General features: G+C 44.4%; 1 protein-coding gene across 5 annotated transcripts in view; it reads right to left on the reverse strand.

Annotated features, from left to right (window-relative positions):
- LOC137324995 (uncharacterized) overlaps nucleotides 1–12,572 on the reverse strand; it is a 97,390-nt gene that overhangs the window by 42,696 nt on the left and 42,122 nt on the right. For all 5 annotated transcript variants that reach the window (XM_067989693.1, XM_067989691.1, XM_067989695.1 and 2 more), the window contains exon 5: nucleotides 6,326–6,425. In XM_067989693.1, coding sequence (XP_067845794.1) covers nucleotides 6,326–6,425 — 100 coding nt within the window. The remainder of the gene's footprint in view (nucleotides 1–6,325; nucleotides 6,426–12,572) is intronic.

The raw sequence follows: 12,572 nt of genomic DNA on the forward strand, positions 1-12,572 counted from the left end.
ACGAAAAATATTTCTTTTGGGCCTTGACAGCATTCTAACGATGAGTTTTGTGCCGTGACCTGGATTAATTATCTTTTCACTGTTGTAACCCTTTAAATTGCTCATTAGCAGCTTCCAAAATATTAAATGCTCATTATTGACAGGTGCGGCATGATTGGTTTCATGTGTACACTGACGACACCCAACTCGATCCCACCACTTATTTCCCTCGACCCTTCCATGGCCTCTGTCTTATCTGCCTGCTTGTCTGACATTCTACATTATAACAGTGACTAAATGTCAAAAAAATACTTCACTGGCTGTAAAGAGCTTTGAGACATCCTGAGGTCATGAAAAGGGCTGCATAAATGCAAGTCATTCTTTTTTCTTTCAACCAGTCCTGGATGAGCCACAATTTCTTGCAATTAAACATTGCCACCAATTCCATCCCCCTCCCTGGCCACTGTCACAGGCTGAAACAGGCTGTCCGCAGCCTCGGTGTCCTATTTGACCCTGAGCCGAGGTTTCTACTGCATGTCCTCTTCATAACAAAAGACCCCACCTACTTCCACCTTCGTAACAATGCCCATCTCAGCCCATCTGCTGCTGAAACCCTCATCCATGCTTTTGTTACCTCCATACTTGATTATTTCAATGCTCCCTTGGCCTGCCTTCAATCTTGCACTCTATAAACTTGCGATCAACCAAAATTCTGCTGCCTGTATGCTAACTTGCACCAAGTCCCACTCAACCATAACCCCTGTGCTTTCTGATCTACATTGGCTCCAGGTCCAACATCTCAAATTTAAAATTCTCATCCTCATGTTCAAACCCTCCTCGTGCCTCCCTAACTCTAACCTCCAACAGCTCTACAACCTCCCCAAGAACTCTGCATTCCTCCAACTCTGGCATCTTACGCATCCCCCATTCCTTCGTCCCACCGTTGGATGATTGTGCCTTCAGCCATCTAGGATCTTAGCTCTGGAATTTCTTCCTTAAATTTCTCTACCTCCATCTCTCTCTCCTCCTTTAAGATCCTCTTTAAAACCTATCACTTTGACCAAGATTTTAGTCACCCGTTCTAATATCTCCTCTTTAGTTCGCTAAATTTTTGTCTGATTATGCTCCTGTGAAGTGCCTTGAAATGTTTTCCCACATTAAAAGGTGCTATATAAATGCAAGGAGCTGCTGTTGATTTCTTAGATGACAGCAAACCAACCAAAAGCACAATATGATGTTCTCCCATAAGAACAGTATGCACCCACCTTAATGTCGGGTTGCTATACTGGTACTGAAAATGTGATGCCTTATCATTTAAGCAACCAGAGGAAATCATCCACCTTGCATATGACAGGTTAATGAACACCTGAAGGTAGTGACACATCTGAGCAAATAATGGCGGGTTTGTTGGCAAAGAAAAGTTTGGGAGGCGCAGAGCGTGTGGAGACTGGACAAGAGAACACAACTAGTGGTAGCACATTAATCAGATATTCTATGATTTGCATATGTTAAATTAAATTAACATGTCCATACACATGGTGCACTAGCACATAATACTGCATGCCAATGACAATGCAGTATAGAAATAATCAACTGTGCTTATGTACCATCAGCTTTCTTTGTAAAGCAAGGAAAATCTAGTGGATCACCAGCTGCACTTGAAGAGCACCATATACCTCAGGACCCTCACATTAAGCTGGCACCAGCTTAGTTATACACACTATGGGAGATGAGGATGAAGTAACTCAGGATATGGTAAGATTCAACCTAATCAGGGACTGCTGCTCCATCAAGCTTAGGTAGTTGATTCTTTTGCAGTAGGCATGTGGCTTTGAGTATTACATTCTGTGACTGCGAGTTTCAGAGTATATGGGGTTGTCGATTGCAATCATGTGGCTAATCAAGCACCTGTGTGACATCCTGTCATTCATCAACAGAAAAGGACACAATACTATGGATATCCAAATGGTCTGCTATTTCTGGGAAAGAACTCATGTTTCTACGAAGTACCCACTACATCCATATCTTAACAAAATCATTCCAGGATCACAACAGGTTGGTTGAAGATATGGGTTACTCAGCATTAAATGTGGCTTGTGACACCATGTTCATCACTTGCACAGTTGCTTCCCACACCTGCTGCATCTCTGCTTGTTAGTCAGTTGGCCCTCCACTCCAAAGACAGAACTTCACCAAGACCATGCTACATCAACTATAAGTTGTATCGCTCCTTTTGTGAACGAGGCTTTGCTCATTCGACACTCTTCCACTTCTGAACAAAATAGCAGTTGGACTAGTCCAATGCACACCATTTATACAAGCTAAGTGGCTGTTCAACTAGTTATCCAGTGCCTCAGTACCATTACTATACAGATGCATTGTCATTGCATCTTTGGATTGTAGGAACAGTGCCCTATAAAATTACCCGAAGGGTTGCCTTTGAGAGTCATAAGGGAAATGATCTGAAAACTGCCTGGAGGATGCCCGTACAATGTGGAGTTCAGATGTTGATCTGAGGGCTGGAAAGTGAATAGTTAATACAGGCTTCCAAACATTGAATACAGGCTTTTAAGCAATTAAGTCGTAAAGTCATTATCCTAGACTCAAATCCAGGAAAGAAGCACAGTGAGTCATAAACAGGTCATGATCCCTCATATTTGTGTGGGTCCTTTTGTTAAAAATAAGGCTATGGTGGGGGGGGGGGGGGTTGTAAAAGTGGAGCCGACCTGTCTGTAGATTCATGCTTCACTAACGACTTATTGGTGTTGATTGACAGAAAAAGGGGTGAGCCATTCTGACACATTAGTCACTCAGAAGCAGAGATTTTCGTTGTCTTTGGTAGAAGTAGCAGACTTTCTTAGTCTCTCCGTGTTAATCAGAAGGCTTTTATTTCCTCTATTCTACTTCTGTAAGAACTTTTACTTAACAGGTGTAGAAGTATCCTCAAAGGGCAGAGTGGCAAAGGTTAGAAGCTAAATTGTGACCACACAAGCCCATTACAGGCAGAGCTATGAGTGTCGCTTAATTGCGAGGAGTCTGAGATTGAGAAAGGCAAGAGGGAAACAAAGAAAATAGGAGTAGGTGTAGGTCATTCGGCCCTTCGAGCCTGCCCAACAATTCAATATGATCATGGCTGATCCTCTATCTCAATACCATATTCCCGCTATCTCCCCATACCCCTTGATGCCTTCTGTGCCTACATATCTATCCTTCTTAAATATATTCAGTCACTTGGCCGCCACGGCCTTCTGTGGTAGAGAATTCCACAGGTTCACCACCCTCTGAATGAAGAAATTTCTCCTCATCTCAGTTCTAAATGTCCTACCCTGTATCCTGAGACTGTGACTCCTCGTTCCAGACCCCCCAGCCAGGGGAAACATCCTCCCTGCATCCAGTCTGTCTAGCCCTGTCAGAATTTTATACGTTTCAATGAGATCCCCTCTCATTCTTCTAAACTCGAGTGAATACAGGCCTCGTCGATCCAATCTCTCATAAGACGGTCCTGCCATCCCAGGAATTAGTCTGGTGAACCTTCGCTGCATTCCCTCTATGGCAAGTATATCCTTTCTTAAGTAGAGACCAAAACTGCACACAATATTCCAGGTGTGGTCTCACCAAGGCTCTGTATAATTGCAGTAAGACATCCTTGCTCATGTACTCAAATCCTCTTGCAATGAAGGCCAACATACCATTTGCCTTCCTAACTGCTTGCTGCACCTGCATGTTTGCTTTCAGTGACTGGTGTACAAGGACACCCAGGTCCCTTTGTACATGAACATTCCTCAATCGATCACCATTTAAATGATACTCTGCCTTTCTGTTTTTCCTTCCGAAGTGGATAACTTCACATTTATCCACATTATACTGCATCTGCCATGTATTTGCCCACGCACTCAACTTGTCTAAATCGCCTTGAAGCCTCTTTGCATCCTCCTCACAACTCACAATCCCACCTAGTTTAGTGTCGTCAGCACACTTGGAAATATTATATTTGGTTTCCTGATCCAGATCATTGATATATATTGTGAATAGCTGGGGCCCAAGCACCGATTCCTGCAGTACCCCACTAGTTGCTGCAGGAATCAGTGCTTGGGCCTGAAAAAGACCCATTTATTCCTACTCTCTGTTTTCTGTCTGTTAATCGATTTTCAATGCATGCTAGTATATTACCCCCGATCCCATGTGCTTTAATTTTGCACACTAGCCTCTTATGTGGGACATCAAAGGCCTTCTGAAAATCCAAATACACCACATCCACTGGTTCTCCCTCATCTATTTTACCAGTTACATCCTCAAAAAACTCCAGTAGGTTTGTCAAACACGATTTCCCTTTCATAAATCCATGTTGACTTTGTCTAATCCCAGTGATATTTTCTAAGTGTCTTGTTACCACATCCTTTATAATAGACTCTAGCATGTTCCCCACTACTGATGTTAGGCTAACCGGTCTGTAGTTCCCTGTTTTCTCTCTCCCTTCTTTTTAAATAGTGGGGTTACATTTGCCATCCTTCAATCTGCAGGAACTGTTTCATAATCTATAGAATTTTGGAAGAGGACAACTAATGCATCCACTATTTCCATGGCTACATCTTTTAGTACTCTGGGATGCAGATTATCAGGTCCTGGGGATTTATCAGCTTTCAGTCCCATTAATTTCTCCAGCACTATTTTTTTACTAATACTAATTTCCTTTAATTCCTCCTTCTCACTAGACCCTTGGTTCCCTAGCATTTCTGGGAAGTTATTTGTGTCCTCTTCTGTGAAGACAGAACCAAAGTATTTGTTTAATTGCTCTGCCATTTCCTTGTTCCCCATTATAAATTCTCCTGTTTCTGACTGTAAGGGACTTACATTTGTCTTCACTAGTCTTTTTCTTTTTATATACTTGTAGAAGCTTTTACAGTCCACTTTTATGTTCCTTGCAAGTTTACTCTCATTCTATTTTTGCCATCTTAATCAAAGACGCCAGCTCATACACTGTCACTCGTGTGTATGGTGAGTTCAGTCCACAGATCCAAGTGGAACAGATAACTCTGCCACAAAGGGGAGCATGACTCAACATTCCAGATGTTAACGCTTGCATCCTAGGGAAAGAAATAAATTGACCTCATCCTCACGAGTGGCATGGTTAGGTCATGTAAGCTCTGAACTTTGTTAATCCCAAAAATAGATTGGCTATTTAAAACAGTTAACTTGTCAGCTATCTCAAAGTAATCTCACCAATTTATAACCTCAGACTCTGGTCACAGCTATAGTTAATACTCAGCAACCGTTAGTGCTGATTTACAGTGATACACTGAATTGCCTGTGTAACATAACCGTTGCTAATCGTTTTGTTAAGTAACTGAAAATTAATGGTTTCCTATTCAACTGCTATATTTGGTAACTCAGATTACATTTATGTATAGCTATTAAGCATCTGTGTGTCCAACTTGAACTGTAAGTTGTGATTAGTAACCAATAAATATAATGTTTAGTGGACGACTTTGATCTGGATTTATCCTTGACGATTTGTCAAGAAAGAGTTAATTCAAATCACTCAGCAGCTTGAGGGTAAGCTAATTGAAGGTTAGTAAATTAAATTAATTTTGATCCAAACTGATTAGTGTAAAACTATTCAGCAAGCCGAGTCAGGCATCATTCACTTCTAGACCTATGCCGGGAGGTAAAACCCCAGACGATTCCTTAGTAAGGAGTTAAAAGAGGGAATTAAGGATTTGTCTGGTTCCTTGGCATATATTTGTTAGGATGCCAAGTCCCAGTTTTCTTACAGGTTGAGCAATAGTTGTACAGAACTCAGTCTTGCTGTATGCACACAGAATAAGGCAATTCATCCCTTAGAGTGCTAAAAAAGGGGCAGAAATTGAAGTTATATTTAACACATATTCTGTGCACAAAAAATTATTTCACCCCATCCCCATTTTGCACTGATTGCAAGACCATTTAGAGATATGGAGCTGTGTACATTAAGATTAATAAACATCAAATTAGGTAGCAATTTTAAACCAAAGTGAGTGATTTTCACCCCAAATGAATGACATTTTGCTGAACAATAAAGAAGAACATTCTTCATAATCCCTTGCAATGAATCACATTATCAGTTAGCTCGGCTCAGGGGTTTCACCAAACTTGAACAGGTCAAAGGGGTAAAAGTAGAAAAAAAATCAGCAAGCACATCACTCTATTAAGGGTACATCTAACTATAATGTAAAACCAATAGCAGGTCAGGTACAGTAACTAGTACTAGATATTGTAACTAGCATGATGTGTAATTTCAAATAGCAATTCATACCATATGAGTAGAACACAAAACATTAATGCAAGCACTTGTAATTTGGTAACATACCAGTGAGCTCAGGACAATGGTCATTTCTTTTGGCACCATGGTGACATTCCACGTTTGCAGGTTCAACTTGATGTTTACAGTCTTTTTTCTCACGTTTTTCCTATAAAACACATTTTCCATAATCATGAGATTTAGTAACATAACTGGAAAAACTTAAAAAAGGATATCTGTACATTCTATAGCTTGATGTAGCCACAGACTGGAATCCTGCTGTATGCATTAAATTGGAACAGATTAATGTATAACTAGATTTTCATAAAGCAAGATTTGCTATTTCCTAAACATTATGACCCGAAAATTCACGGCACTTCCAACGTATTCCTGATGTGGCTTCAGTGGTTCAGAAGGGCACAGGATGACCTGTTGAAGCGAAGCCTCTGCCCACTCCAAATGAAACCGTAAGAAAGGACAGGGACAGGGACTTCCTATGGCATTTCATCAGCGGTGGTAGGCGTACCAAACCACTCAAGGGAGCAAGTGGGCCCCAACTAGGTTTCCAGTTTAGGATTGTAGCTTGGACTAAAAGATATTTTTTTGTTAAACTTTAAATTTATTTCAATGCATTCCCCCTTTCAAAGGGGAGAGCTAGGGTCATTTCGCAGTTATTTCAGGGGGGAAAACCCAGCAACCATCCCACCCCCACTGGAAAGTTGTACTGCAATGTGCAGCCTTTGGGTGAAAGTGGGCACCCTAGATGCACCCCTAGCAGTGTAGGTGCATGCCCAGGTTATTAAATTCAAGGAACCTCCTCCTGACCCCACAGTTTTGCTTTTATATTTGTTCTTGGAATGTAGGTGATGCTAGCAAGGGCACATTTATTGCCATCTCTAGTTGCCCAAAGTGGTGGTGGCGGCGATGGGCTTTCTCCTTGAACTATTGCAGTCCTTTTGGTGCACCCACAATGGTGTTAGGTAGCGAATTCCATGATGTTGACCAAATAACGATAAAAGAACTATATATGTCCCAAGTCAGGATGGTGTGTGACTTGGAGGTACTAGAGTTTCCACAACATTGTCGCTCTGGTCCTCTTCAGTGGTCGAGGGAGCAGGGGAGGGAAGTGCAGTCAAAGTAACCTTGGTAAGTTGTTATAGTGTATCCTGTAGATTGTACATACTGTGGCCAGAGTGGACTGGTACCGGAAGGGCGGGGGGGGGGGGGGGGGGGGGGGAGTTGGTGGATATTGAGATCAGTGGTAGGGGCACCGATCAAACAAACTGCTCGGTAATGGATAGGATGTAGTTTCTTGAACATTGCTGTGGCTGCACGCATTCAGGGAGTATTCTGTAACATTCCTGGCAAGCCTTGCTGCTACTGGAGAGGATTTGAGGAGGCAGGAGGTGATTCATTCGTTATACAGCACGCAGTCTGCTCTTGTAGCCATGGTGGTCCACGTTAGCTTCTGGTCTGTGGCAACCCCCAGATGTCGATGGTGGGGGCTTGGTGATGGTGGTGCTGTTCAAGGTCAAGGAAAGATGACTGGACTTTCTCTCGTTTGAGGTGGTAATTTTCTCGTACTTATGTGGCGTGAATATTGCCCGCCAATTGTCAGCCAAACCTGGATGTTATCTTGGTCCAGCTACAGGTGGGCTTTGGCTGCTTCATGATTGGAGGAGTTGTGAATTAAGCTGAACACTCTGGAATCGTCAACGAACAGCTCCACTGCTGGCCTTGTGATGCAGGGAAGGTCGCTGTTTCACAGGTAAAAATAGTTAAGCTGATAACGCTTCTCTAAGGAACTCCTGCAGTAATCACTGGTGCCTAACAACCACAACCATGTTCTTTTATGTCAAGCACGAGGGCAGTTTAGTGGGAACGGGGTAGAGAGCAGGGGGTGGCTCTCATGGACAAGTTGAGCTTGGAGAGAGCATAAGGAGAGATAGGAGAAAAACTAGCGAAAGACGCGGGTTCAGGGCTAGAGCAGGTGGAAGCCTTGGGGGATGTTTGCCTTGGTGGGGATGGGGTGGAATGTGGCAAAGGCTTCTGAACAGATGGTCTCAATCTTAGTGACAAAGAAGTCCATGAGCCACTTGCACTTGTGGTTGGAGATGAGGACAGAAGGGGCAGGTGAGAGGGATTTAAATCGACACTTCGTAGTGGAGAAAAGAACCGAGGGATTATCTTTGCATTCCAGGGTAATTCTGGAGTAGTGAGCAGTTTTGACAGAGAAGAGCAGGGCCCAATAGTGCTTGATGCGGTCCAGCCAGATCCAGGCATAGATAGCTAAACTAATTGTATGCCAGATACATTAAATTCTGTGCTCCTTGGACTTGAGGAAGCGAAGTCTAAGGACACTTCAGGAGGAACGACCAGGGTGAGACAGAAAATAAGGGTGTTACTGGGGACAAGGACATCAAAGCTGGTGAAGGAGTAATGAGCAGTGGATAGCTACAGAAGTATTATGGCAAATGGAGGACCAAAGGCTAGACAATAGTTTGAAAGTGCAGTTCTAAGTGACTCAAGGGAGAGTTTCTCAAGGGGCAGATGCAGAAGGATGCAGCGTTGGAAAGGGGGTGCGAGAGTTGAGGGATACAAGTAAGCAAGCAGAGATGGCCTTGCCTGTGAATGAGACAATGGATTACTCATGAGATAGCAAGGTTGAGGAGGTGGCCATGAATATTGGTGGGACAGTTTATATGGCGAGAGAGGTTAAGCGAGGCTAGGAGGGCAGTGAAATCAGAGTAGAGAGAGCAAGGTGACTTAAGATGGAGATTGAAATCACCATGGATGAGGAGTCGCTCATTGCAGAGGGTGAGGGAGGAAAGCAGTGAGGATATCTTGCTGAGTAACAAGGGATGGTAGAGAATGAGGATTTTAAAAGGAAAGAGGGGTGGAACAAGGTTAGGTGCTCGGAGAAGAGAGTGCTAGGGAAATAGGGGAAGAGAGACTAAAGTGTAATTTAGTGATAAGGGCCACACCGCCACCATGGCAGTTTGGGAAGGACAGATGATGGGGAGGCATCATTAAGGAGCATGGTGTCACCGTCCATGAGTCAAGTTTCCATCAAAGCTATGATGTCAATGTATTCATCCACAATAACATCATGGATAGCAGGGGCATTGCTTGCGAGTGAATGGACGGTGTGGAGGGGAAATGCAGAGAGGGGCGATGATTGTTGATCTGCTGGCAGAGTCCAAGGGGTGGATCGGGTGAGCGTGACAAGGAGGATGAAGAGCTTAGCAGTCAGTGGACACACTGGACGGATACATTGGCGAGGGAGAAGGATGGGGCAGTTGGGGTTGTTGCTCGTAAGGACAGAGCAACCCCTTCAAAAAAAATGCCAAAACATGTTGGTTGCTGTGGGTTTATTCTGAGGATTCAAGCCTGGGATGATGGCAGGAGAACAGAAAGGCAGAAGAGTACTGACTGATAGGTTGGGGTATTGATTGGTGGTCAAAGTACTCAAGAGGAAAGAAAGGAAAGGTAGCTTGATTGGGAAACAGGAAGGAGGAGACAGGAGAAAAAAGGGCTCAAAAAGAAAAAAAAAGTAGAGACGGAAGAAATGGGCTTGGGTCTGAAGCAGCAGCCAAAATGTGCATATGAATAGACAGAGGGAATTCAGGGTACATATGCATGGCAAAGATTAAGAGAAGTATGTTCTGGTTGTGACTAGAGGAAAGGGAGGAGATGATGAGAGTGTTCAAAGTTAAAGTCAGAGATCCATTGGTGGGATAAAGCTGTAATATAGATCGGGTGCAGTCAGCTTCAAGCATAGACAAACCAATGTCCAGATTTGAAGACAGATGTGGAAGGCGAGTAAGTCCAGGAGCTGTTTGAGGGACAAGGTATCAGTGGGCACACTGCTGGAGATGCTCCAGTGGAAAATGGAGAGCTTAGGAGCTGTGTGGAGTAAACCAAACCAGCATAGGTTGGTCCAGGACTCCAGCCAAGGTGAGTAGTGGCACACACCAGTGGATCCCAGTATACCAGCATAGGAGAAGCAATGGGAGTAAAAGCCAAGGGCCGAGAGCAGGAAAGCCCGGGAAGTCTGGGGACAGTGAAAATTAAATCTCAGGATCAATGCAGATGAGGGAGCTGGTCTGAGGAAGAGCTGGAGGGAGGTAAGGATCACACAAGATCTGGAACAGCAGTGAGAGCTTGAAAAGCTGATCCCACCCAGTCCAGCAAAGCGTGACAGAGGAGTGGTGAAGGATGAGTGGAGTCAGCAGTTTCAGGAACCAAGCGGCAAAGCAAAGGTCATTTGGAGCAGAATCTAGAACAGGATGGGAACCAGCAGGAGCAGCTAGCTCAGTGTTGAGTCAACATTTCCCTGCAGAGAAGCAGAAAACTAAGGAAGCAGGCTAGGTACTAGAATAGAGGCAGCCCAAGAGAGAATGCAATTTCCACTGAAAGCAGCAGCAAGTGAAAGTCACTCTGAGGTCCAGAAGCCAGTGAAGAAATGGACTTCAGCCTAGAAGTGGGAACTAAATATTCCAAGGTACTTGACTTTTTGAAAAGACAGACAAAAATGGAAAAGGAGTGGGGCTAGCCCTGATTTTTTTTTTAAAAATTCGTTCATGGGATGTGGGCGTCGCTGGCGAGGCCGGCATTTTTGCCCAACCCTAATTACCCTTGAGAAGGTGGTGGTGAGCCTCCTTCTTGAACCGCTGCAGTCCATGTGGTGAAGGTTCTCCCACAGTGCTGTTAGGAAGGGAGTTCCAGGATTTTGACCAAGCAACGATGAAGGAATGGCGATATATTTCCAAGTCGGGATGGTGTGTGACTTGGAGGGGAACGTGCAGGTGGTGTTGTTCACATGCGCCTGCTGCCCTTGTCCTTCTAGGTGGTAGAGGTCGTGGGTTTGGAAGGTGCTGTCGAAGAAGCCTTGGCGAGTTGCTGCATTGCATCCTGTGGATGGTGCACACTGCAGCCACTGTGCGCTGGTGGTGAAGGAAGTGAATGTTTAAGGTGGTGGATGGGGTGCCAATCAAGCAGGCTGCTTTGTCCTGGATGGTGTCGAGCTTCTTGAGTGTTGTTGGAGCTGCACTCATCCAGGCAAGTGGAGAGTATTCCATCACACTCCTGACTTGTGCCCTGTAGATGGTGGAAAGGCTTTGTGGAGTCAGGTGAGTCACTCGCCACAGAATACCCAGCCTCTGACCTGCTCTTGTAGCCACAGTATTTATATGGCTGGTCCAGTAAAGTTTCTGGTCAATGGTAACCCCCAGGATGTTGATGGTGGGGGATTTGGCGATGGTAATGCCATTGAATGTCAAAGGGAGGTGGTTAGACACTCTCTTGTTGGAAATGGTCATTGCCTGGCACTTGTCTGGCATGAATATTACTTGCCACTTATGAGCCCAAGCCTGGATGTTGTCCAGGCCTCGCTGCATGCGGGCTCGGACTGCCTCATTATTTGAGGGGTTGGGAATTGGAACTGAACACTGTGCAATCATCAGCGAACATCCCCATTTCTGACGTTATGATGGAGGGAAGGTCATTGATGAAGAAGCTGAAGATGGTTGGGCCCAGGACACTGCCCTGAGGAACTCCTGCAGCAATGTCCTGGGGCTGAGATGATTGGCCTCCAACAACCACTACCATTTTCTTTTGTGCTAGGTATGATTCCAGCCACTAGAGAGTTTGCCCCCTGATTCCCATTGACTTCAATTTTACTAGGGCTCCTTGGTGCCACACTTGGTCAAATGCTGCCATGATGTCAAGGGCAGACACTCTCACCTCACCTCTGGAATTCAGCTCTTTTGTCCATGTTTGGACCGAGGCTGTAATGAGTTCTGGAGCCGAGTGGTCCTGGCAGAACCCAAACTGAGCATTGGTGAGTAAGTGCCGCTTGATAGCACTGTCGATGACACCGTCCATCACTTTGCTGATGATTGAGAGTAGACTGATGGGGCGGTAATTGGCTGGATTGGATTTGTCCTGCTTTTTGTGGACAATAAAGGATGACATAAGAACAGTCGTGAGAAAGGATCTTGGCTTGGAAGATCATGAAGTAGAATCAGTATGGGTGGAGATAAGAAACAAGAAGGGGCAGAAATCACTGGTGGGAGCAGTTTATGGGCCCCCTAATAGTACTGTTGCACAGAGTATTAATCAAGAAATAAGAGGATCCAGTAATAAAGGTAATACAATAATCGTGAGGGACTTCAATCTTCATGCAGACTGGGCAAATCAAATTGGCAAAAGTAGTTTGGAGGATGAGTTCATGGAATGCATTAAAGACAGTTTCCTAGAACAATACGTCGTGGACCCAACCAGGAAACAGGCTATTTTAGATCTTGTCGTGTGT

This window comes from Heptranchias perlo, chromosome 9 (assembly GCF_035084215.1).
Source record: "Heptranchias perlo isolate sHepPer1 chromosome 9, sHepPer1.hap1, whole genome shotgun sequence".
Taxonomy (NCBI): Eukaryota; Metazoa; Chordata; class Chondrichthyes; order Hexanchiformes; family Hexanchidae; genus Heptranchias; species Heptranchias perlo.